Source organism: Petromyzon marinus, chromosome 21, assembly GCF_048934315.1.
Source record: "Petromyzon marinus isolate PM22_M1 ecotype Great Lakes invasive population chromosome 21, UKy_Petmar_22M1.pri1.0, whole genome shotgun sequence".
Classification (NCBI taxonomy): domain Eukaryota; kingdom Metazoa; phylum Chordata; class Hyperoartia; order Petromyzontiformes; family Petromyzontidae; genus Petromyzon; species Petromyzon marinus.
The window spans coordinates 7,240,773-7,266,812 of NC_133687.1; the positions used below are offsets into that span (position 1 = coordinate 7,240,773).

General features: G+C 49.6%; 2 protein-coding genes across 3 annotated transcripts in view; both read left to right on the plus strand.

Moving 5' to 3' along the window:
• ALDH16A1 (aldehyde dehydrogenase 16 family member A1) overlaps positions 1-12,216 on the plus strand; it is a 30,354-nt gene extending 18,138 nt beyond the window's left edge. The window contains exons 11-17 of the mRNA XM_032958021.2: positions 478-583; positions 1,655-1,827; positions 3,254-3,421; positions 4,025-4,229; positions 5,935-6,120; positions 7,607-7,732; positions 9,268-12,216. Of these exons, the coding sequence (XP_032813912.1) occupies positions 478-583; positions 1,655-1,827; positions 3,254-3,421; positions 4,025-4,229; positions 5,935-6,120; positions 7,607-7,732; positions 9,268-9,441 (1,138 nt within the window). The 3' untranslated portion in view covers positions 9,442-12,216. The remainder of the gene's footprint in view (positions 1-477; positions 584-1,654; positions 1,828-3,253; positions 3,422-4,024; positions 4,230-5,934; positions 6,121-7,606; positions 7,733-9,267) is intronic.
• A 13,360-nt stretch (positions 12,217-25,576) lies between these two features.
• Positions 25,577-26,040, plus strand: part of ARID2 (AT-rich interaction domain 2) — a 94,809-nt gene continuing 94,345 nt past the window's right edge. The window contains exon 1 of one of the 2 annotated variants that reach the window (XM_076068491.1): positions 25,577-25,635. The gene's annotated coding sequence lies outside the window, so the exon portion shown is untranslated. Of the gene's footprint in view, positions 25,695-26,040 lie in introns of both variants that reach the window. The other variant, XM_076068492.1, reaches the window with a different exon arrangement.

Consider the following 26,040-nt stretch of genomic DNA (forward strand, 5'->3'; position numbering starts at 1 on the left):
GTCAGTTCCCCTGTTGGACAAAGGCCTCTCCCCCATGCCGTGTCCGTCACCGGGGTTATTTTTGTCATATTTTACCGTATTTCCATCGCGCTGGTGAGTGCGGGTTGGTGAAACGGTGTGGCGGAGGGCGGGTGGGGGACAAGGGGGTGGGAGATTGGGAACTTGTTCGTACGTCGCTCATCGTCGATGTTAGCCTTGTTCAGGGATCGAACACGGGTCACAGGGTTCAGCGTGCGGTGTGCAAGCCAACGCACCTGGCGCCAGTTGTCCCAGTTACGCAGTTGGGAGTCGACTCGTGTGTGGACGAGGCTCGAGAACTGACCCCAGAATAATGTCGTACGGCAACTTCTGTGGTCGCTTCAATTGACCTTTTTTTCACCCAATGGTGCGTTGCACCACTTCATACTCCGCAAGCAGTGTTCAGCACGTGTGTGTGCGTGTGTGCGTCACGTGCGTCACGTGCGTGTGCGTGGACAGCATCAAAGCCGGCACGGTGTGGGTGAACGGACACAACATGTTTGACGCTGCCTCCGGCTTCGGGGGATATCGGCACAGCGGCTTCGGGCGCGACGGCGGCAAGGAGGTGAGAGAGCGAGACGCGCAGGGAGGCTTCGCCCTGCCCTGCGCAGGGAGGCCTTGCCCTGCCCTGTCCAGGAAGGTTTCACCCTGCCCTGCACAGGGAGGCTTAACAGATTATGACCTTAATTAGTTCAACCAAACCAATGGCTACATTAAACTTTATTAACGTGTTTACTATTTACTTTTAAAAGAGTGACGATCGCTTCCTTAACCCGCACACCCTACCTGGCCCTAGAGGGCATTGGGAGGGATTGAGAAAGGGAGGGCCTAAGCCCACAGAGACTGATGGCACATTGAGCGTGGGGACGGAGGGCCTGGTGTGGTTTCTGGGCCATTCCTGGGCCGGCAATTCATGGTTCCCAGTGATTGAGGAAATGAAGCAAGAGAGACCTTGTAATCTTAGCTGTCGTTGAGGCTTTCCCGGGTAAATAAATGGTTATTTAACAATATGTAATGTATGTAATGTGCGGCCCTTTCGTCAATCCACCGCTGGATGAAAGGCTCCCCACGTATCTCGGTCATCGGGGTGGTTTGACCATACTTCACCACACTGCTCGATGTGGTTTGGTGAAGGTGGGAGGGGGTGGCGGCGAATCTGGTTCACACATCGCTGATGTTAGCCGTGGCTCGGATTCAAACTCGGCTCCCTGGATTCGCAGCACTCTGCGCTGACCACCGCAGCACTGATTCCACCCCGAAAAATGAAACAGAACTACCAGCCGGGTGGCTCGGCAGCAGAGCGAACGGCACGCAGTCGGAAGAGTTCCGGGTTCAGATCCTGGTTGGGGATTGACTCAGCCCATCATCCGCGCGAGGGCCAATAAAATCAGTACCACTTTGCAGGGTGGGGGGGGGGGGTAGGGGGTGAATTCAACAGCGGTTGCCCTTTGGTCCGACTCACCCCTGCCATAGCAAAGTAGAATTTCCCCCCCCACTGGAAATCGAAGGCTGTAAACAGGAGACGTGCCCCCGCGCCTCGCGACGCTCGCTCGGGAAAGAGAATGGAAAGAAAAAACTGGAAAGGACGCAAATCCTGAGCTGGTTCCCGTCTCCCGTCACGCTGTCGTGGCGGCAGGGCCTGTTCGAGTACGTGCGGCCCCGCTGGGAGGAGCGTGCACGCCCCGACCCCGGCAACGTGGACCTCGCGGCGTTCGGAGCCGCCTACGGGGCCGACGTGGCGCCCATCCCCGGCACGGCCGCCGCCGTCGCACGCCCCACCGTGACGGCACACGAGCAGCTCCTCCCGAGGCACGTCGCGCCGCGCCGTGGCGGCGGTGCCGCGCCGTGGCGGCGGTGCCGCGCGATGCGCCGTGCGCGCAAGACGCGCTGTGCAGGCAGTCCCCGACTTACGAACGCCGGACTTACGAACGCCCGGCTTACGAATGCCCGGCTTACGAACATCTGACTTACGAACATCCGACTTACGAACACCAGACTTACAAACGCCCTACTTACGAACACCAGACTTGCGAACGCCAGACTTACGAACGCCCTACTTACGAACACCCTACTTACGAACGCCCGGCTTACGAACACCCGACTTACGAACGCCCTACTTACGAACGCCCTACTTACGAACGCCCTACTTACGAACGCCCTACTTACGAACGCCCTACTTACGAACACCCGACTTACGAACACCCTACTTACGAACACCCTACTTACGAACGCCCTACTTACGAACACCCTACTTACGAACACCAGACTTACGAACGCCCTTCTTACGAACGCCCTACTTACGAACACCAGACTTACGAACACCCTACTTACGAACACCAGACTTACGAACACCCTACTTACGAACACCAGACTTACGAACACCAGACTTAGGAACACCAGACTTACGAACGCCCTACTTACGAACACCCTACTTACGAACACCAGACTTACGAACGCCCGGCTTACGAACACCCGACTTAGGAACAATCCGCACCTATGAACGAGTTTCCAATATATTTTATTTAATCCTCCGACTTGCAAATGTGTACAGTATTTTTTTTTACAGTGTAACATGCAAATGTAGATATTTATTCTTATGAGTTTAACAATGCTTCCCTTTTTTTATTTAGCTGCAACACATTTTATAAACCTTACCACACGTGCATTTAAAGACAGTGCATTACTGTGTTCCGATGTACGAACCGTTCGACTTACAAACGGCTCTTAGAAATGGAACCCGTTCATAAGTCGGGGTGGGTGCCACAGTGGTGGGATGTTAACTGCCTTGCCTAGTAAACAGGAGGTCGTGGTTTCCATCCTGACCCCGATGCCTGAATATTTGGAGTTTGCATTTTCTCCCCGTGGTCGTGCGGCTTTTTCTCTGGGTCTTCCGGCTTTTCCCTCCACATTTGGCTGCTATACATTTCCGCACGATAAGCCAACTTGGCTTAAGCTATCAATTTGTGGCCACGTCGCTTCTGGAAAGAGAGCTGACGTAGCTCAGTGGGCCTTACCTGGTAAAATAAAAAAATAAAAAAAGAGTTTAGTAGTAGACTCACCCCGGCCGTACTTTTGTCCGTCGTGTGCCGTGTGGTTCGCTGCGCTTCGTGTTGTCCCGCTGTATCGGCGCGTGGGTCGCGGCTGTGACACGCTGCGTGTGTACGCACGTGTGTGTACGTACGTGCGTGCGTGTGCGTGCGTGTGCGTGCGTACACGCGTCCGCCACGCCGCGCAGCGTGGACCGCACGTACAAGCTGTACTACGGCGGGGCGCAGAAGCGTCCAGACGGGATGTACTCGAGGCCCGTGCTGGCGCCCGACGGCAGCGTGAGCGCTTACGTCGCCGACGGCAACCGCAAGGACGTGCGCAACGCGGTCGAGGCGGCACACAAGGCCGCGCCCGGGTACGTAGCCGCCACCACCACCACCCCCCCTCCATCGTCGTGCCGCTGTCAAACCCCCAGCGGTTTCAGTTGTGTGTGGCGGCCCTCGCACTGATGATGTGTTATCGGCGAAAGTGAAAATTAGCGAAGAACGCTGGTATTAGGGTGTATTGTATTGATGTCTTCACGCCGGTGCCTCCGCATTGCTTCGAGCCGATCGGGATCGGCTGCAGTCCTTCCGCGCGCGACGCCAAGGACGCCTTCTTGGCATCCGGCGGTTCGACTTTTTGTCAGAAATGTCACCCCCCGCGATGGAGAGCTTAGTTCGAAAGAGACGCCGGCTGTCACTCTTGTGGACATGTCGCCCCGTCCCAGTGCGCCAACTCCAGCGACTTGCGCGCGTCAGGTTCGCGGTCGACGTTGGAAGCGAAGGCCGCGACCCTCAAAGGAATGGCGCCAACAACCGTGTCCACCCCCACCCCTCTCGCCGCGATGCGTGGCTCAACCAAATCACTCGAGACGCCGGCGTACGGCAGCAAGGGCAGCTTATACGCGCGCGACGGGCGGACTAAATGAACGGTTGCCTCCCCCCCCCCCCCCACCCCCCGTATTCACATGGCGCAGGTGGGGCAAGCGTGCGGCCCACAACCGTGCCCAGGTGGTGTACTACATGGCGGAGAACCTGGAGCTGCGGCGCGACGAGGTGGCGCGCCGGCTGGCGGCGCTGACGGGCGTGACCCCGGCGGCCGCGCTGGACGAGGTGGAGGAGAGCGTGACACGGCTCTTCCACTGGGCGGCCTACTGCGACAAGTACGGCGGCACCGTGCAGGTGGGCACGCGCTGGGCGGCGGCGGCAGCGCGGGGGGCAACCAGGGCTGGCGCGCAGAGCAAACCGGAGCTTGTGAATACAGGGGGCAAACCGGGGACTGTGAATGTGTGGGGAACCGGAGCTTGTGAATACAGGGGGCAAACCAGGGACTGTGAATGTGTGGGGAACCGGAGCTTGTGAGTACAGGGGGCAAACCGGGGACTGTGAATGTGTGGGGAACCGGAGCTTGTGAGTACAGGGGGCAAACCGGGGACTGTGAATGTGTGGGGAACCGGAGCTTGTGAGTACAGGGGGCAAACCGGGGACTGTGAATGTGTGGGGAACCGGAGCTTGTGAGTACAGGGGACAAACCAGGGACTGTGAATGTGTGGGGAACCGGAGCTTGTGAGTACAGGGGGCAAACCAGGGATTGTGAATGTGTGGGGAACCGGAGCTTGTGAATACAGGGGGCAAACCGGGGACTGTGAATGTGTGGGGAACCGGAGCTTGTGAATACAGGGGGCAAACCAGGGACTGTGAATGTGTGGGGAACCGGAGCTTGTGAATACAGGGGGCAAACCAGGGACTGTGAATGTGTGGGGAACCGGAGCTTGTGAATACAGGGGGCAAACCAGGGACTGTGAATGTGTGGGGAATCAGAGCTTGTGAGTACAGGGGGCAAACCGGGGACTGTGAATGTGTGGGTAACCGGAGCTTGTGAATACAGGGGGCAAACCAGGGACTGTGAATGTGTGGGGAACCGGAGCTTGTGAATACAGGGGGCAAACCGGGGACTGTGAATGTGTTGGGAACCGGAGCTTGTGAGTACAGGGGGCAAACCAGGGACTGTGAATGTGTGGGGAACCGGAGCTTGTGAGTACAGGGGGCAAACCAGGGACTGTGAATGTGTGGAGAACCGGAGCTTGTGAGTACAGGGGGCAAACCAGGGACTGTGAATGTGTGGGGAACCGGAGCTTGTGAGTACAGGGGGGGGGGGGGGGAGGGCAAGCAGTGCTGGTTTAATACGTGATGACCCGGTGTGGCTGACCACGGGGGGCCGATGGACACGTGAGGAACCGCATCCGTTGATGCAGGTGGCAGCCAAGGGCGCTGAACTTACCGGTTGAGCCAGCGCTTGCACAAAACGCGTGTCCGCTTGTTGCAGAGGTTCGCGGTTCGAAAGCTGGCAAGTCGCGCTGGTAAATAAAAAACTATAGGCAATTTAAATTTTACCAGGTAAGGCCCACGGAGTTATTTTGCTGGCCACAGTTGATAGCTCAACGAAGTGGGCTATCGCGCGGATATTTAAAGCCGCCGAATACTCTAAATGCATGTTGATTCTAAATGTGGAGGGAAAACCCGGAGAAAAATCCACGCGAGCACGGCGAGAGAGACATGCAAACTCCAAATATATACAGCAGCAGGCGTCAGGGTCGGGATCGAACCCCACGACCCCCTGCATACCAGGTGAGGTAGTTAACATCTAACCACCGTGATGATGATAGAGAGAGAGACACGCAAACTCCAAAAATACAGCAGCAGCAGGCGTCAGGGTCGGGATCGAACCCCACGACCCCCTGCATACCAGGCGAGGTAGTTAACATCTCCTAGCCACCGCGGTAGAAGTGCCTCTACGCGAGCCTTCTTGCTCGCGGCAAAGAGTTTGGCGCGCGCGCTGAAAAACCACCACCCCCTCCGTGTGCCGTTTGGCGTTGCGTGCGTGCAGGAGACGACGCTGTACGGGGCGACGGTGATGGTGCGCGAGCCCGTGGGCGTGGTGGCCGTCGCGTGCCCCGACGAGAGGCCGCTGCTCGCCTTCGTGAGCCTCTTCGCGGCGGCCATCGTCAGGGGCAACGCCGTCGTCATCGTGCCCAGCGAGAGACACCCGCTGCCCGCGCTCGACTTCTATCAGGTGGGCGGGGGGTGCCCGTCGGCGGCCACTGTTTTTTTTTATTTTATTTTATTTTACCCAGGTGAAGGCCCACTGAGCTGTTGAGATCTTTTTCAGAAGCGACCCGGGCTGTCACAAATGCTCGCGCGACGAAGCGGCTCGCCACGTGGATATTTATCGCAACCAAACGCTCTTAAAACGCGCGCGCTGTTGATTCTAAATATGGAGGTCAAAAAACCGGAGGACGCCGACAAAAATCCACACGGCCAAAAGGGGGAGAGAGACAGAGAGAGAGAGACACATCGCAGACTCCAAATATACAGCGGGCGTCGGGGTCGGGATCGAACCCACGACCCCCTGCACACCGGGCGAGGTAGTTAACATCTCGCCGCTGAGCCACGTGGGTCACGGAGGTTGTTTTTAGCAGCGCTGCATCACGTCGGTCACTGCGGGTTGGGTAAGCGGGCACCCAGCACCAGTCCGCAACGCTCGCCAACTGATGTTCCCAGCGGCAGGGAATCGAAGCCAGGTTGCCGCGTTCATAGCGCGGCGTGCCAGCCACTGCACCGCCTCTCCACACGCTCCGTTTGCCCGCAAGATATTTCAACGGAGAGTATTATTTTTTCCGTCACGTGCACGATTCAATTAGTCCATTGAGGGCGTGAGACTATTTTAATTGGTGAATGTTTGCATGTACGTGCTCGTGCATGGGATGCCTGTAGTCCATTGGCGGAGCCAGTGCGGGGGGGGGTGGTGGCACATGCCCCCCCCCCCTCCCCCAATGATCCGATCGAAATCCCTCATTTCGATCGGATCATTTAGGTTTATTAGTAATAAATCGCCATTTTGCGACCCCCACTGCCACTGTGTAGCATATTATTACGTGCCAGGGACTCTATGAGATGATAGGACAATAGTCCGAGTCCATAATTGGCAATAAGTAACGGCAATGCGGTTATAAGCGACTCACAGAATTGTGCGCAGTTGCGTCTACAGAGTCCACGACTTGCCTGAAGGCATCGACACCTCCAGCGAGCGCGGTGCCGATCACACCACGCGGTTCGAACTCGACACCTCGCCATCGCCGCACACGCGTCAGAATAAAAACTCCTATCGTTTTTTCATTGCTGGAGAGGTTGCCCCCCCCCCCCCATTTGAAAATTAACCAGGGGCTGCGGGAATCTAACCTCGAAAACCCTCTGCAGACTCGCTCGGTGGGTCGAGCGTGAGCATTAGGAAACAAAAACTCGCGCTGGCAGGTTAAGGAGAAACGCGCAACAGCGAAGAGACAAACAAAATCTCCCTCGTCACGTTGACACGCAACCAGACAAGGCCGCGTGTTCCAGGCTGTTCTTGACGCGAGCTTGAGGCCTCAATCGTGGGACAGAGTCAACGGACGGTCGGGGTAGAAACCACTCCCCCCACCCCCCTCCCTCGGGGATGCCCTGCCGCCAACCTTAGATTGTGAAAAGTTGATGGGGGAAGCTACTGTTGTGTGCGTGCACAGGTATTCGACACGTCCGATCTGCCCGCCGGTGTCGTGAACATCCTGACCGGCTCGCGGGACCACCTGACCAAGTACCTGGCGGAGCACCAGGACGTGCAGGCCATGTGGTACTTCGGCAGTGAGCAGGTACGACCTTGCCTTTGCCTCGGATCGGCAGGATGAGCAGGGAGGCATGAACTAAACTAATATATTTATTTTACCAGCTAAGGTCCCCGCAGCTATAGAGCTCTTTTTCAGAAGCGACCTGGCTATTAACAAATGATAGCTCAGTGAAGTGGGTCATCATGTGGAAATGTGTAGCAGCCAAATACTCTAAACGCGTGACGTTGATTCCTAATGCGGAGGGAAAACCGGGTGACCTGGAGAAAAATCCACGCTACCATGGAGAGAGAGAGAGACACGCTAACTCCAAATATACAGTAGGCATCGGGTTTGGGATCGAACCCACGACCTCCTGTATACCAGGCGAGGTAGTTAACATCTCCTAGCCATCGTGGCGGCCCCCAATATTTCTGACCGAAAAAACTATCCAGAGGCGTTTCGCGTCTCACGAAATGGGAGGGGGCCGCACTGCATTTTCGTTTTTATTCCGCGCTTTTATTTAACTTTCCCTATATATCTGTTTAAATCTTTGACGCGTAATGTCTTCGGATCTACGAAGCCTAGCGAGCCAAAGTCTTCGACCCACAGTGTCCTCGTTCTCTCGCGTGACAATTTGAGATTTCGTTTCAAAAACCGGTCCAGGTCCGACCGATCCAGGGGCTCATCGTGTTTCTTTTTACTTCTGTTTTTTTATTCCACTATTTAAAATATTAGAATTATACAGACAATAATGAACTGTTGTTGTTGTCTGTGTTGTGATCCTAGAATGAATATGTACATACTAGCCTTTTGCCTGTCTCAGGATGGGTGTATTGCAGTAAATATGAAACTTGCATGCGAAAAGCACGTGATATTCACTGCATTAATTCGTTGTGCAATTTGTAAGGCCGCGGTGACACAGATTTATTTCATTTAAAGGTTATAATCCCTTGTTCATCACGGCGTCCTTTTTACTTCGATGTCTCAACAGCGTCACGGAGATCACGTGACGTGAGGGTTCTGCCTTTGTAGTGAGGGTTGTGAGTTGACGCCGAGGAAGGGGGGAGGAGGCGCCTCGCCCCCCACCCATGTGGAGTGACGTCACCCGTTAATTATTTGGAGGACGTCACCAGTTCATGATTATTGAGGGGGGGCTGGTTGACGTGGAGTGACGTCAGGCACATTACACACTGACATTATTGGGTAACTATAGTAGTAAATGCAGATTTTTTTTAAAAAAATTGGTCACAAAAAATAAGTTTGCCAATGCACACACTTTTATTTGCACTCAAAGGTAGAAAATAAATTATCTTTACCCCAGAATTAATCAAATTTGATGTGCCGAATAAAAGCGGGGTAGGCTTGCAAAAATTCCCTTCGACATATCTAAAGGAAAACCGCCCACTTTTATTCAGCACGTCAAGTTTGATTAATTCTTGGGTCCAGATAAATAATGTAACTTTTTCAGCGCAAATAAATGCGTGCGTATGCCCGCGCGTTGCAAAACTACCGTATATATTTTTTTCCCCCACTTTTGTTGTTGTTGTTGCTGCTGTGCCCCCACGCTCGCCGGATCGCAGGGCAGCAAGTTCGTGGAGATGGCCTCCGCAGGCAACCTGAAGCGCACGTGGGTGAACTACGGCGTGGAGCGCGACTGGGCGAGCGCCGAGTGCGGCCGGGGCGAGGAGTTCCTGTACCACGCCACGCAGTGCAAGAACCTGTGGCTGCCCATGGGAGACTCGTTTGCCAACTGAGCGCCGCCGCCGCCGCCGCACTGGGCCAAAACACGGCTTTTTACAGCGGGGGAGCGTTGGTAAACTGACAAACTTGATTTTTTATTTGTAAATATTTTATTTTACCAGCGCCGCGAAGCTCTTTTTCAGAAGCGACACCCGGCCATCGGCATATGATAGCTCGGCGAAGTGGCTCATCATCGTCTATGGCAGCCAAATGCTCTTAGACGCGTGATGTTGATTCTAAATGTGGGGGGAAAAACCCGGGAGAGCTGGAAAAAATTCCACGCGAAGCACAGGGAGCGGAGAGACACACAAATTCCAGATATATACAGCAGCAGGCGTCGGAGTTGGGATCGAAAACCACGACCTCCTTCATACCGGGCGAAGTAGTTAACATCTCCTAGCCACCGTGGGTTAGCAGCGCAGCACAATTTAACGATCGTGCTTTAATTCTATGCTCCTGTGTCTTTCCCCCCCCACCCCTCCGCTACCCATTTCAGGCTGAGTTGATCTACAAAGACAAAGATCCCCCGTGTAGCTTTAACAGACTTGGGGCAAGTGCTGTTAGCGAGCACCTATGAAGGCCGGCACGGCACACGAGGGGGTGGGTGGCCAACACCACACCTGGCCGCCTTTGTCTCTCCAGTGGCGATGTTTACACACCGCACTGGGTACCCATTTGAGGCTGAGTCGACCTAGAGGAGGCCCATGACCGGTTCAGATAATCGTCACTGGTTCGTAGCCCAGCACCCTGACTGCTGCACCACCGCTCCCCACCGTACCCCCACCGTACCCCACCGTACACACACGTACATACACACACACACATCTGCCTTAACAGAATCGGTGCTCTGTACGTCACGTTGTGACGCACACACACAGACACATTCACAAGATATCTGCGTTCATTTCAATCCGCAGCCTCGAGTCTCCGTTACTTGGGCTGTGTTTATCAACCGTGAGGCGCGTGCAGTGCGTTTCTACTTTGATGTTTCATTTCAGCAGGCGACGACGGCCGAGAAGTGACGCACGGCGGAAGCGTGCTGGGTGACTTGGGGACTGTCAGTTGGGAGACTTTGTTCACAGAGTTGATCATGAGTTGTGTCGTACATGTCACACACGGTGCATGTACGTTGAACTTCTTTCGTTGCGGTACGTAGCCAACGGCGCTAATTGTAGGTGCTGGCGAAGGACAACAAACTAAACACAACAAGCGGTTGTAAGCAAGCGAGTTTTCAATCTCGATGGTTTAAAAGTGTGCGTAGCTCCGAGTGGCTTCCTAATGTCGGAGGGAAGAGCGGTTCCAGACGGTCGCAAGAAGCGCATCTGAGAGCGCATGATGATGCGGTGACCGTCTCGGTTTGACGTGGTACTTTTCACGGGCAATGGTCGTGGTCCTCAGACGTTCAGAAGTGTGTGTTGCCGAGTGCATCCCAGCGAGCGATGCAGCTCTCTGTCAAGGGCCAACTCGGCCAGCGGACAAAGGGGTCGGCAGCAAGGTTTACACGTCACAAGTTACGCCCTAAAGAAATTAACGGTATCTCAAGCGTAAACATTTCTACGGTTGTATCTATGTTCACACGTGATGTTTTGTGATCTCAACAGGATCTGTTTAAGGAGAGCAGGGATGGCAGAGTGGAGATCCGTGGTAGCGCATCCAGCACTTGTCGCAGAGGGTTCACGGTTCATAATCCACTGGCTGCCCTGGTTATTTACTGTCGGTATATTAACCCTTTCCCGTTCCGATGACGTACGCGTATGTCATCAGCTCTTCTGAAATTAAAGAACGTTATCGATACCGAGGCTCCCGCAAGGCCATGCGGGAGGACGTGCGGCACAGTTTGGCGGTCGTGTCGCTGAGGTTCTCCGCGGTGAGTAACGACGTCTTTAAAAGCAACGGCGCTACTACGCCTCTCTAAATAAAATTAACGCTGAGCCTCTTCCACGTTGCGAGATCGACGATGAACAGGACACACCCACCCTGCCACTCGCAGACGTCTCGGAACCGTGAAACGGGTTACCTCCGATGATAATGGGGCACGGCAATAACTCACGGCGGACGTCACAACATCCGCCGACGTCATTTGCTGGAGCAGGCCATCGCGTGTGCGAGCGCCAGGGTCCCAAGTGTTGATCATTTGGGATCGTGCACCACAGCAGCAATCGTCGCCCCTCCCCCTCCTCCCCCACCGTTACTGCCAGACTTAACGCCCCAATTCACTCTTGCACATGAGACTCGTCCTAATGATGGGCCTCATTGAGTTCTCAATCTCGTTAAACTAAAAAAAAACATGAATTTTTCGCGAAGAGTTTCAGTTGAGAAAGGCGTGGCACTCACTGCCCAGTACCTGGTTCATAACATCTGACGCCGTTTTATAATTGTAATTTAATTGTGGGTTTTATTATGGTTTTATTATGGGTGGCACTGCCCAGTAGCTGGTTTAAAAAACCGACGTTTCCCGATTTCCAATTGTGGATTTTGTTTTGATTATGAGTAACACTGCCCAGTACCTGGTTTAAAAATCTGATACTGTTTTTATTATAATTGTAATGTGTGCTATTACCTCAAATGTTACGCGCCTGCGGTTGCATTTTGACCAATGGTGAATCAATCAATCGGCTTGTGCCATGAGGCAGTTTTGATTGGAGATGTAGATTGTGCATCCGAATGACGGTGACGAATGCAATGGACCTGGATCCTGCTGGACAATATTTTGACTGGCGTTATGAATATTACAATAAGGCACTGACATGCACTTATTATATTAACCCTCCCCCCCCCCCCCCCCCAAATTATACTTCAAAGATTATTATGTTAAAATGACGATCGCAATTAAAAAAAAAAGCTTGAATACGATACGTTTCCTTTTGTCTGTGTTTAGGAGGACAGAGGAGGTGACTCAATCAATCCATCCATATGATTGTTAAACCTTGCACGACGAGTTAGCCATTGATGAGTTTGCTGCCCAGATCACAAAGTGAATAGTAATTTCACTTTCCTGAAGAAGAAGAAAACAAAAAAATCTGCTTCCCCGGATTTAGAGCGCAGCTGGGAAGTTATAAAACAAACAAAAAATAATAATGTTGCTCATGTTTGGAGGTGTGGAGCACTTAGTTCAGACGTCAGGGCACTTAGCTGGTGCCAATGACAAGTGAGATCCTGGGTTCAAATGTAAGCACTCACCTGTTATTAAAGCGGTTCTCAAATGCAGTTGATGGTTCCGGCCAGGTCACCAATGACCGCACGCACAAATTTGCGCGATTTGATTCTCCACTGAATTTTGGTTAAATTACAGCTCGAATTTTTTGTTGTAAAATATTGGTCTGTCACGTTATGTGGCAATGCAGGTGGCAAAGTGCTGCCCCTATTGTGTGTGGACCAGACGTCACTTAATAGATATCGACTCCGCTACTTACGCACATTCGACTTACAAACTTTCAGAGATACGAAAAAACCTGTCCCCGTATGTCCAGTTGCCTGTTCGGACCGACAGTCGTAAGTTCAACCGCCGCGCAATAGATGGCGGTGGTGGCATCTACATCTGCAGAACGTGAAGAACCAGTGGCATCTACATCTGCAGAACGTGAAGAACCAGTGGCATCTTCAGTGAGGGAAAAAAGTATTGATTTCTGCTGATTTTGTACGTTTGCCCACTGACAAAGAAATGATCAGTTTATAATTTTAATGGTAGGTTTATTTGAACAGTGAGAGACAGAATAACAACAACATGACTTAGTACTTGGTGGCAAAACCCTTGTTGGCAATCACAGAGGTCACACGTTTCTTGTAGTTGGCCACCAGGTTTGCACACATCTCAGGAGGGATTTTGTCCCACTCCTCTTTGCAGATCTTCTCCAAGTCATTAAAGTTTCGAGGCTGACATTTGGAAACTCGAACCTTCAGCTCCCTCCACAGATTTTCTATGGGATTAAGGTCTGGAGACTGGCTAGGCCACTCCAGGATCCTGAATGTGCTTCTTCTTGAGCCACTCCTTTGTTGCCTTGGCCGTGTGTTTGAGGTCATTGTCATGCTGGAATACCCATCCACGACCCATTTTCAATGCCCTGGCTGAGGGAAGGAGGTTTTCACCCAAGATTTGACGGTACATGGCCTCGTCCATCGTTCCTTTGATGCGGTGAAGTTGTCCTGACCCCTTAGCAGAAAAACGCCCCCAAAGCATGATGTTTCCACCTCCATGTTTGACGGTGGGGATGGTGTTCTTGGGGTCATAGGCAGCATTCCTCCTCCAAACACAGCGGGTTGAGTTGATGCCAAAGAGCTCCATTTTGGTCTCATCTGACCACAACACTTTCACCCAGTTGTCCTCTGAATCATTCAGATGTTCATTGGCAAACTTCCGACGGGCATGTATATGTGCTTTCTTGAGCAGGGGGACCTTGCGGGCGCTGCAGGATTTCAGTACTTCACGGCGTAGTGTGTTACCAATTGTTTTCTTGGTGACTATGGTCCCAGCTGCCTTGAGATCATTGACAAGATCCTCCCGTGTAGTTCTGGGGTGATTCCTCACCGTTCTCATGATCATTGCAACTCCACGAGGTGAGATCTTGCATGGAGCCCCAGGCCGAGGGAGATTGACAGTTCTTTTGTGTTTCTTCCATTTGCGAATAATCGCACCAACTGTTGTCACCTCACCAAACTGCTTGGCAATGGTCTTGTAGCCCATTCCAGCCTTGTGTAAGTCTACAATCTTGTCCCTGACATCCTTGGAGAACTCTTTGGTCTTGGCCATGGTGGAGAGTTTGGAATCTTGATTGCTTCTGTGGACAGGTGTTTTGTATACAGGTAACAAGCTGAGATTAGGAGCACTCCCTTTAAGAGTGTGCTTCTAATCTCAGCTCGGTACCTGTATAAAAGACACCTGTGAGCCAGAAATCTTTATGATTGAGAGGGGGTCAAATACTTATTTCCCTCATTAAAATGCAAATCAATTTATAACATTTTTGACATGCGTTTTTCTGGATTTTGTTGTTATTCTGTCTCTCACTGTTCAAATAAACCTACCATTAAAATTATAGACTGATCATTTTTTTGTCAGTGGGCAAACGCACACAATCAGCAGGGGATCAAATACTTTTTTCCCTCACTACAGCTGCAGAACGTGAAGAACCATTGGCATCTGCATCTGCAGAACGTGAAGAACCAGTGGCATCTCCAGAACGCGAAGAACCAGTGGCATCTACATCTGTAGAACGCGAAGAACCAGCGGCATCTACATCTGCAGAACGTGAACAACCAGTGGCATCTACAGAACACAAATAACTGGTGCCATCTACATTTGCAGAACGTGAAGAACCAGTGGCATCTACATATGCAGAACGCGAATAACCAGTGGAATCTACAGAACATGAAGAACTAGTGGCATCTACATCTGCAGAACGCAAAGAACCAGCGGCATCTACATCTGCAGAACGTGAAGAACCAGTGGCATCTACATATGTAGAACGCGAATAACCAGTGGCATGTACATCTGCAGAACGTGAAGAACCAGTGGCATATACATCTGCAGAACGTGAGGAACCAGTGACATCTACAGGAGATTATACTACTTTTAAAGCTATTCCCCATATTTAGTGCACATGCCGTACGTGTTTGGAATCGACAGGAGTACGAACAGACCTGGAACCGAATCGTTCGTAAGGAGTCTCTACACTTTCGTGGGGCGTTTTCTAACCCAAAGGGATTGGCACTGTTCAACCAGAGATCCAATTTGGATTGTTCGTCTCGTGGTATGACGCTGGGTGCACTGTCGGCTACAATTGGGGCACCAGACAATGTGCAGGGTACTTAAAAAAATGGTTTAACACTTACATGGGGAAAAATAACGGCTAATAATACACTGTAACATGATAACAAATGTGACGTTAATAGCTTTAAAAGGGTCTCAACTTGTTCGCCATCATCGTCAACGCGTGGCCTGGATCTTCTCCCGGTTGTCTCCAGAGCCCGGAGGGCGCATTTATCGTGGTGTTGTTGCAAATTCTCAGAAGTGTTACAATTTTTTTTTGCATTTTTTAAAGTGATTAAATGTTGAAAAATCAATCCTGCTGAAACGATGCGCTCCCAAAAGGCCGTGTAGCTTGATTGGTTGTGTACAACACAAATACTTTTCCCGCAGAGACATGAAGTATTATCCGCTTACCCACGTGATTTTCCGACGTTTTCCTTCAGTGCGTACGTAACAAACAATCAAAAAAAATAACCACGCCACACAAAGCGCACGCTGACGCGTTAGGGGGCGCTTTAAACATTAAAGGTGAAATCTTGACTTGAAGCTTTCGTGACCGCAGGAATCCATACTCTTCGATTCTTTCGGTAAAGTCGCGTAGTTAGAAATAAAATAACATTAAAACAAATCACGACGTTTCGATCGCTTGTGTTGCGATGGAAACGCCGTGATTTGTTTTAATTTTATTTCTAACTACGTGACTTTACCGAAAGAGCCAAAGAGTATACAAAAAAAAGCGTTTCTTTTCTGTTACTGTCCATCACGTCGTCCCGGGACAGCCGATCGCGATCTGCTGCGGGTGCATGGCTGGTCACCCACGGTCGCAGCTGCCGAGATTTCTGGGGTCATTTGGGGTGATTTGATCACGGATCGTGTGCACGTGTCTCAGTGCGAACAGCGAAACCACCCGGTTTCTTAACCATGTACAACAACCAACAATCAACACATTTGTCAAGAGCGCAATGGGGACTATTAGGTGACGTTTCGAGCAATTTACCTTTATATCACTGTTCTAGGCTCATCATACCTGCCAACCAATCCGGTTTGCCCGTATTCTTGTACAGGGAAATTGAGTTAAATCATTTTTTTTGTCAATTTGTTTGTGTTTCTCCCTTGTGATGGAACTTTTTTTTGGATGAACGTTGAGATTGATAAGGGACACGGGGGGACCAATACGGTCTGAAATGGTCTGTAATAAGGTAGGGGACTGATAAGGGGTTGACAGCTGTGGAGTATATAGACGATAGCTCTGTGCTATGCAGAAGAGCCATTGCCCAAACATTGGCGGTTATATTTCCATTCAAGGCAGCGTTGATGATGGCGTCGAATTATTTTGTTGTGTTTATGCACCGCTGTCAACGCATCACAAAACGTGAACCCATGTTGCTATATTTGTAAAGGTTGAGGAGTTATGTATAAGGGGCCGTCCATAAATGACGTCACGCGACTTTGGCCGATTTCTGACCCTCGTCACACGGCGTCACAAAAAGTCAGACCCCCCTCAAATATGACGTCACAAAGCTCTGCCCCCCTCCCCCCCAAAACCATATTTCCATTTTGAAAATTAAACATGCTTCAAATCACTTTAAGCTATTGTCATTGTAGTGCGTATTTAATGTGGCGCTGCACTCTGATGTTGTAGGAGAAAACATTTATTAAAAAGGAGGCGTTGGAAAGCTGAAATTTAGCATAAAATTAACTTGAAAATATTTAACGTCTAACTAAAACTGCAGATGTTCAGAATATTATATTGCAATCACTCTTATAATTATAAAATATTAAAAGTAATTATAACTATAAAAAAGACTTGAAACTTTGTCGTAAAACGAAGCAAAATGGAGAGTACAATTATAACAATCATATTCATTCCACAGAATGAAAAGCCCTGGTAGAATCATTAAAATTTAAATGTTTAATAACCATTTTAAAAAAATGTATGCTTCTCCATTCTCCCATGGAGAAGCAAAATGCTCCTTCATGGAATAAGAAAAAGGTGACCTTAGTAACTTTAAATAATTAAATAGTTAATAATGAAAATTACTCAAAATTAGTGTTGTTATAACAATTCTATTGTTTATATTTATTTAAAGTTGCGCATTTTGATGTGACGTCACATTTCTCAAACCCCCTCCCCCTCTCGTCACACATCGTCACAAATGTCTGACCCCCTCCCCCCCCACTAGGTGCGTGACGTCATTTATGGGCGGCCCCATATATTAAAAAAAACTGCTGACATTGTTTGTCTCGTAATGTGGGTGGTAAGTACAAGACAATACTCAAACCAGTCCAGTTTGCATTGACTCAATGCCGCTACAATACTCCCAAACGGCCATGTTGGCTAAGGTTGTATAAAATAATCTTACATTATTTTTTACGTGGAAACGGAAGTGGAGATCTTGTCTACTCATTTAATTTTTAATCGATATTCTTCATGACAGTTTAACGTCGGATTTTGCGACCAATATTATTCACAATAAAGGTTTTTGGCTTGGATCGTGTGTCGTAACCCTCCACCACGCAACGCAGCCAGTAAGGTTTGTCACGTAAACAAAACTTGCAAATTAGTTACCGTACTAGTGTAGTGTATAGCGTAATATAATTCACCCCATCGTTGTGTTGGAGAGTAAATCCGCAACTTTTACTATTTTAGTCTGACGTTTCGCCGGTAATTACATCCAGCACTAATCCGGCGAATCGCCCGATGATGCTGGATGTAATTGCCAGCGAAGTCGTACTCAAATGGTAAATGTTGTGGATTTACTCTCAAACACGTCCGTCGGCTGAAGTAGTATACCAACTGGCACGTTTTGTTTACGTGACAAACCTTACTGGCCGTGTTGGGTGGTGGAGGGTTGCGACATATTTATATTTACGCGATCCAGCCCAAAAACCTTTTTTTTATTATTCTCCACGACGCTGATTTTGAGTTAATAGAGGGCTGCAGAGCTTGGGCAATTGTTGGTACCAGCTCCACGCCTGGCCTGCTGCTCTCTAGCTTATCCGTGATTCAAGTGATTGCGAGATGCAATTCGCATTAACCGTCGCTATATAAAACCATTTATTATATCAAACCAATGTAATTAATTGGCAATGTTTGTTACTTGTCCTCCACCACACCGGGCATACTTAGAGTCACGTTGAATGCGGTGGCTTTGCACCTTAAACCACGTGCATTAACAGTGCCAGTTTCGCGTTCCCTCTTCATCATCGAGCATAGGAGTCGGCAACACGCGTCTCCAGAGCAGCGTGCGGACTCTTTACGGACGGCTTCGTGACGTTGTGTGCTTCGTCACGTGCAATGCGGCTCTTGAAATATTAAACTTTATACAGAATTCGAAAAAAATGGCTCGTTATTTTGGTTGCAGAACCCTTGTGTATAGCACATAGCAAGACCAACTTGACACATTGGGTATCAAATTTTTATTTAAAGCTTTCGTGACTGCAGGGATTCATATTCTTGGTTCTTTCGGTAAAGTCACGTAGAAGGGAAACAATAAAATTCTCACGTTTCGACTGCAACATACGCAATCATCAGGTGTGAAAACCACAGCAAGAAAAAAATGATTGCTTGTGTTGCAGTCGAAACATCGTGAGAATTTTATTTTTTTATATTTTTATTATTTTGTTTCCCTTCTACGTGACTTTACCGAAATAACCAACTTGACACATTGGGTATCCTTTAACGGCCCAAAAACTTTGGCTTCTATCCACTTTTTCTATTTACCGTTGTACGTGTTTCAGTCCCGGATTCACCGACCCTGATACTGGTCACATGGCGAAACGCCCGTTCCCCAGTTATCTGGGGTCCAACCAAACCGCATCAAGAGCACATTATTGAACAAGAGTTGAGGCCATCATATAAAAGACACGGTTCAGACAGGTCAACATTTAAATAAGGTATATGTTTTATTAACCAAAATGATTACTTAATAAACTAATTAGCAGAGTGTACAGTATTTATTACATTTATCCATGCACAAAACTAATGCTTTAACTCAACTGTAAGTCACACACGACACTGGGTCACAAGCAGGCATTAAACAGTATTATGATGCATTATTCAATGCTGCACTTTGCAAACGCACATTGATCATTTTGGTTCAATTGACACCACACTAAGAGTCCTAATTGTCAGAAAACACCACAAAACCATCCTTAGAAATAAGTACAATGTGAACGACTCGCATTCAGAGCAATGACAAGCGCCCCTGGGAATTATGACGATTTAAAATACTCTCATATATCGTTGTGGAATTTTACACTCGCATCACACGACACTCGTCATGGCACATGCATCATATCCACAGGATGTCAAAGGTGAGACAAGAAACACCTGCATTTGGCTGCAGGCTCTTGCTGGGAAACACATTAATGGATATCAAGCAAATCAAACTCAAACCACCACCTTTACACCCTTCTGTAACGTTTTTGGGTTACGTAGCTTATGGCGCAGGAAATCCAGAACCAAACTTTCACCAAGTTGTCGCATGAACACCCTTGGTGCCAGCCCAATTTGCTACCAAGCCATCCATTTGTGATTATCAGGACAGCCAGACTACCAGGGCTTCAATACCAGCCACATCCAGCAGACTTAAGAATATCAAGGGCCACCTATTGGCGTTGCACTTCGCTGTGTACATGCCCACTTGCTGGTTTCTAATTTCTACTCTCTTCGTTACAGCTGCTGCCATACCATGGTTGACAACTCTGGCATGAGGGCGCTAAGGTGGCGAGATGTTATCTCCCTCGCCTGGTTTACAAGTCGTGGGTTCGATCCCGACGCCTACTGCATATTTGGAGTTTGCACGTTCTCCCCGTGGTCGCGTGGCTTTTTCTGCGAATCCTCCAGTTTTTCCCTTCCACATTTAGAAACATCACGCGTTTAGCGTAGTTGGCTGCTGTAAATTTTCACATAGGCGACTTCGTTGAGCTATTATGTGGCCAGGTCGCTCTTTAAAAAGAGCTATGCTGTATAGCTCAGTGGGCCTTACCTGGGTAAAATAAAATAAGAATGCTGGACACGTCCCTTGGTTCATCTGGCTGCCTTCGAGTAAAACCTGTCGATTGAGATCTTTACTCTGGTTCCATTCGGTAAAGTCACGTAGGTAAAAAATAAAACAAAAATCACTACGTGACTTTACCGAATAGAACCAAAGAGTATGGATCCTTGCAGTCACGAAAGCTTCAAATCTAGAATTGAGAAGATCTTGATCATTGGTTTCTTACACTTTTATCTGGCAACAAACTGAGACCTTTTTTTTTACAAGGAGTCATGTTTGCATTGACCACAATACCTGCGGTCGGAATGCAAACAAAAAAACAACTCTGATAATGTATGCACTGTCCTTGAAATTGATTGGTCCACACCCAAGACAGCTTTCCTTAGAGCCTAGTCTCACATGGTGTTGGACCAGATGACGCGCTTTTTGGCGTGCATACATTATCAGTTGTTTTTGTTTGCATTCCGACCGCAGGTATTGTGGTCAATGCAAACATGACTCCTTGTAAAAAAAGTGTCAGTTTGTTGCCAGATAAAAGGGTAAGAAACCAATGATCATATTTTGCTACTGGCAAAGGAGGTTCCAATGGTGAGATCTTGTTTAACATTTACTACCACCAACACTGTCCCATACTTGACCAGTTTCGTTCTTGATGCATTGATAAAATGGAGCTGCCTCAGGGTTGGTGTAACTTCACCAGTCATTTCGCGATGCAGAAATTTGGTGGATGAGCCGTAAAATGCCGCCACTTGCTTGTTGCTCGAGATCACATTCTGATGTTTTTAAAAACCGAATGAAACGAAGGTTTTGAATCTCCAGATGCTTATTGTAGCACAGAAAATGTCCATCTTCAGTGCCCACTAGCTCTTAGAAAGGTTAACGAGCAGAGCGGTAGGCTCCAGCCAGACGGTAGCTTTAATTTCAGTCACGTCAACTGGTTTCCACATTTTAGTTTGCAAATGTTCAGCATTCCATTCCGTACATGCCCAAAAAGCTCCAATCATGTATCCGATTCAGCAATGTCCATGATCTAATTTGTAAGGTAGAGGTCAAATGCTGTACTGTTGTTATCCACTCTCCCTTCTCTGGCAACACAAGAGCGGGTATCTGATGACATCTTGTGGACCTCTGCAATACACAGCAACATTAAGACTCCAAACAAATTTCTAGCTCCCATCTTTTCTGGCCTTGGACAAGACTTGCTTCATCTGCTTTACTCGTCCTCATATATTGCATCTTCCCCTCCTCCGTTCTAATCTTGAACATGCCTTCTGTCCCAACCACCCTTTTCTTGGCTTCTCTGTGGTGCAATTGCTGGAATTAGTGTGTATATATATTCTCCATCACCGGCACTGTCCATGGCATGCGCCTCACAATTTTCTCCTTGACAGAGCCCGATTCTTCTCTCCAGACATTAAGTGTTATTGTCTTGTTCAGACGCAACCAATTCTATCAAATGATCATTGTTGTTCTTTGAGTCTCAGTTCTCAGCTGTTCTATTTCTCAACCATCCAAAAAGTCACCGTCACCATCCCCACTGATCTCACCGCTGCATTCCTCGCTCACGTTCTACAATGAGGAACGTAGCGTGTCCACACTTGTGTATCTAGCTTGGCTGGTTGTCATTGTTTTTCATCAGTTCCCATTCTAAAATAATTACAATATGCTATCTTTTACACGATGGAATTGACACTTGCGAGTACCCCAGGCAAACAATAAACAAATTAAATATGAAGCCTACATTTCAATCAACCTGTGCATATGCTGGAGCCGTTATTTCACAATTGCCAAAAATCACAGAATCGCTTGGTTGTATCCATAAAATAAAAACCCTGGGGTCCATCGGACTCCAGGTTACATGACATCAATGTATGCTTGCACAGATCGACCCATATATAACAGCACAAACATAACTCAACATATTCATCAACAATTGCGAAGTTAGCTAAAATAACATTTCAGATATTAACAAGCACTGCCCCATGTATTTGCGCGAGATACACGGCCAGGGTGGAGGGTGGGTGGCAGGCGGGACATCAGCACAAAACAACCCGGTTCAACGCTGTGGGTGACGTCATCACGCAGAAAAGCGCAGTGACGTCACCACCGCGCACTTGCCAGCCAGCCAGCCAGCCAAACTTTTTTTTCTAATATAGCACGATTCAACTATCATCTTCCTTAACTTGTGCAACATTCGATTGCTGCGCCTTTAGATTTAGGTCGTCGTGAAGAATTCGCGAAACACTGCCATAGGACAAATTCAGTTCTGCGCTTGTGCTGCGGATTGACTTCTGAGGGCTTTTGAGCATGGCATCCTGCACGCGCATCACATTCTCCTCCGTTCTCACAGTTTTTGCCCGATTTTTCTTCACATTTCTAACTGAACCCGTGTCGCAGAATTTGCGATACAATTTGTAAATGGTTTTCCTCTGCGGTGGCGCGCGGTCAAATTCCTCCTGGAAGAGTCGCTGCGTGTGCGCCACGGATCCGTGAATCTCCATCCACGCTACCACCTTCCTCCTCTGCTCCTCAGTCAGATACGGAGCCATCGCTGTCACAATGCTCAATCACCTGTTGAGAAAGGGGTAAAACAAAAAATAAGAGGGTCATGAGAAATCGGTGGGTCTGGTGGTGTGCGTCTGGTTCTTTTGCGAAGCGATGGGAGTCATGGCAAAACAGTGGCCTCGTCAATTGGCGCCGCTGGCCTCTGCTTTCATCGCTACTGCTGTCACAGAGCTGCAGCGTCGTCGACTCTGCCATTGATCGCCCGGGGCGACTTGCTCTTCCTGGACTCGCTCTGTAAAACCCTTGGTCGACGCCTCCCTTTCTCGCTTGGCCCGCATGTGGTTTATTGTTAAAAATTCGGTCACAGTTCCTATGATCACTGTTACATTGCATTTATGGCTTTATTTTGGTGATTTCTAAAAGTTTTTTGGTTTGGCCATGTTTTTGTTTATTGTAGTACGGAGTTAGACTGATGGCCTTAATCTAAGTTTTCTTCTTGTTGTTTTGACTTGCATCCCACTGGGATTTTTGCACACAGCGTTGGTGTACGGTGCTATTTCAGGAATATTTTGATGGTTTTTCCTGGATTTTCTGTTTGCACATGCACAAAGTCACTTTAAGATGTTTTCTTGTTCATGTTTTTGTTTTTTTGTTTGTTGCGGTTGCACCCGATTCAAGAGCCGAATGGCTCACAGGGGCTATACCAAATAAATGAAACTATGGCGTCGACCTGCCCAACGCTTACTCGCCTTTCCTTTCTCCCTCCGGGCCAGCAAGAACTCCCCCGTTCCTCTTGCCGTTATTGTCCGGGTCAGAGCGTTGGCACGAGCCACGTCGAACGGGGGTTCACAAGAGTGTCGGGCGAAGGAGCCCTGCCCTCGCCCATCCTCCTGGACGCATTCTTCTCGAGGCCCTGCCACGTGGGAGCACAGCAGCTCTTCGATCGTGTCGACGACGCGGCCACTCTTAGCCTTGCGGGGATTTGCGTCTTCTCTCTGCCCAGCGATGAAGAAACCTCCCTCGCCGTCGCCACAGCGCTGGCCTCGGATTGCAACTGCTCCTCTTTGGATGTGCAAATTAAAGAAAGTTCGATGGAAGTTGGCATCCGGGCTATTTGTGTCCAGGGTTCCTCGTACCAAAGGTTTATGTTCGGCACATCTGCCCTAGTACTGGCCATTTCCACTTGATGGAAGAGAACCTCATTTGCCATTAAGTGGCGGTAATGTCAACACGGCGCTTGTGCCAGGCTATGTGCCACGTTGAGGCCACGTGAAGTGTCGAACGCCCGCTGGCAGGAGGTCACGGGGCAGACCCAGGTGGTGCCACGGGTCGACTGACTGAGATGACTGAGATGACTGGACGATGCACCACCTGTGCCCCCTACTGTACCATAGTCATAGTAGAGCCATGCATGCAAAGAAGATGGGGTCGTAAGCTGTCAATATTAACAGATTATTATGACATCGTCAGCACTTAACTATTACACCAAAATTACTAATTTGAGTGGTTATAGTCCCTGAAAAACGAAAACTTCACTTTTCCATCTGCATAGTGATTGGCACCCTGGTGGTATCTAGAAATGGATCAATGTAACCTCAGGCATTCTACCCATGTGATTTACACTGGCTTTATGCAAAATGTATCATTGTATAAACTATTGATGCTTATTTTTTACATAAACGGAGGTGACATCTGGCTTTTATACACATTTCCCTAACCGTTTGAACATACAGCACGTACTGTATGTGTATTCCATACAAATTAACGCAACTGCTTCGGAACACAACCGTGGTATATTATAATCCAATGACATTGATCACGCAACTATTCATAAAACAATTGCAGTACGACATGGTAAACCGAAAGGAAAACGTTATACATGCATATACACCGTACCATAATAAAGTGTGTCAAACATAAATAAACTACCGAGTTAATATTGTACGCGGCAAATACCGTGTGAACAATGACATCACACTTCAATGCGAAACGTACTGGAACGCCTCAGAATTTATTCCCAATGACGTAAACCGGTAATGTATAGCAGTAGCGGTGAAAGTTAAAACGTATGTGAACGACGCAAAACAAAACAACACATAACACGCGCGGCGTAGGTAACATCAAGCGAATACATTTTGAGGCGAATTATTGTTGTGTTCCACCGCTACCTTTAAAGCAACAGCGACATCGCCTCACGGGCAACCCATCAACTTTGCACGAAGGCTCTCATTTTGCGCGCTAAAATCGAAACACCCGAACGAGGATTTTTTTGTTTTAAAATTATTAACAAAACTATCAGATTACGTACGCGTACAAACCCGCGTGAGATAGTACAGCAACGTAAACAACAACAAAAAAATAATCCTTGAGGTAAAATTAAAAAATAAATATATATAAAACGCTGCCCCGCATTATTTTGTACGGGCGGGCAAAGCGGAGTGCGAAGGGACGCGACCTACCTCCTCCGCGCCGTCCGCCATCTGGCGACTGCACGAAGATGGCTCGCGACCGCCGCGCTTACCCATTGGCCGGCGCGCCTCCCGCGTCATCCCCCCCCCTCCGCCCAACCACCGCAACCCCGCCCCCCCCCCCTCACTAACCCCCTCCCCTCACCCCGGGCAATCGGTTGGCCCCGCCCGCGCGAAGGCGCTCGCGACCAATGGGGAGCGCCGCGCGTGCCGGGAGCGCGCGCGGCGGTTGGTGGGGGGGTGACCGGGATGGGCGGGGCGGTAAGTTCGTGGTGGGTTCGGGGCGATGGTGAGAGATGGGCGGGGCGAGTTGTGGGAGGAGTGGTGGGCGGGGCCGTGATACTGGAGGGGAGAGAGGAAAAGGGGAGGGGTTTACTCGCTAATGACGCAATTGCCGCACCCCCTCTAGGCCCCTATTGTTGCTACCCCACTTTCCCCCCCCCCGCCCCCCCCCAAAAAAAAACCTGTGACGGACGGCGGCGTCGGTCGGCGGTGAGCGTCGGGGGTTGGATTGGCTGAGCCGGCGGGGGTGGCGAGGCCGTCCGCCGAGTGTGAGCGAGCCGAGCGTGAGGGGCGGGCACGCACAGCCGAGGGAGTGGAGCTCGCGAGCGGCGCTCTCTCTGTGTGGGGGGTGGGGGTAGGTGGGGGGGGGGTCTCTTCCCTTTCTGCACACGACGAGCCGCCTCCAGGGCGCCTGGCGCGCTCGAAACTCGCGGGGTTTTTGTGTTTGGGCGGCCCAGCTACCAGCCCCCCCACCCACCCACCACCACCACTTCGCTTACCGCCGATAGATTCGTGCGTGGTGGTGGCGGGGTTGGTGGTGGTTGGTGGTGGCTGCTGCTGCTGCTGCTGCCGGGCGGTTGAAGCGGCGAGTCAGGGGAGTGGAGGGAGGGACAA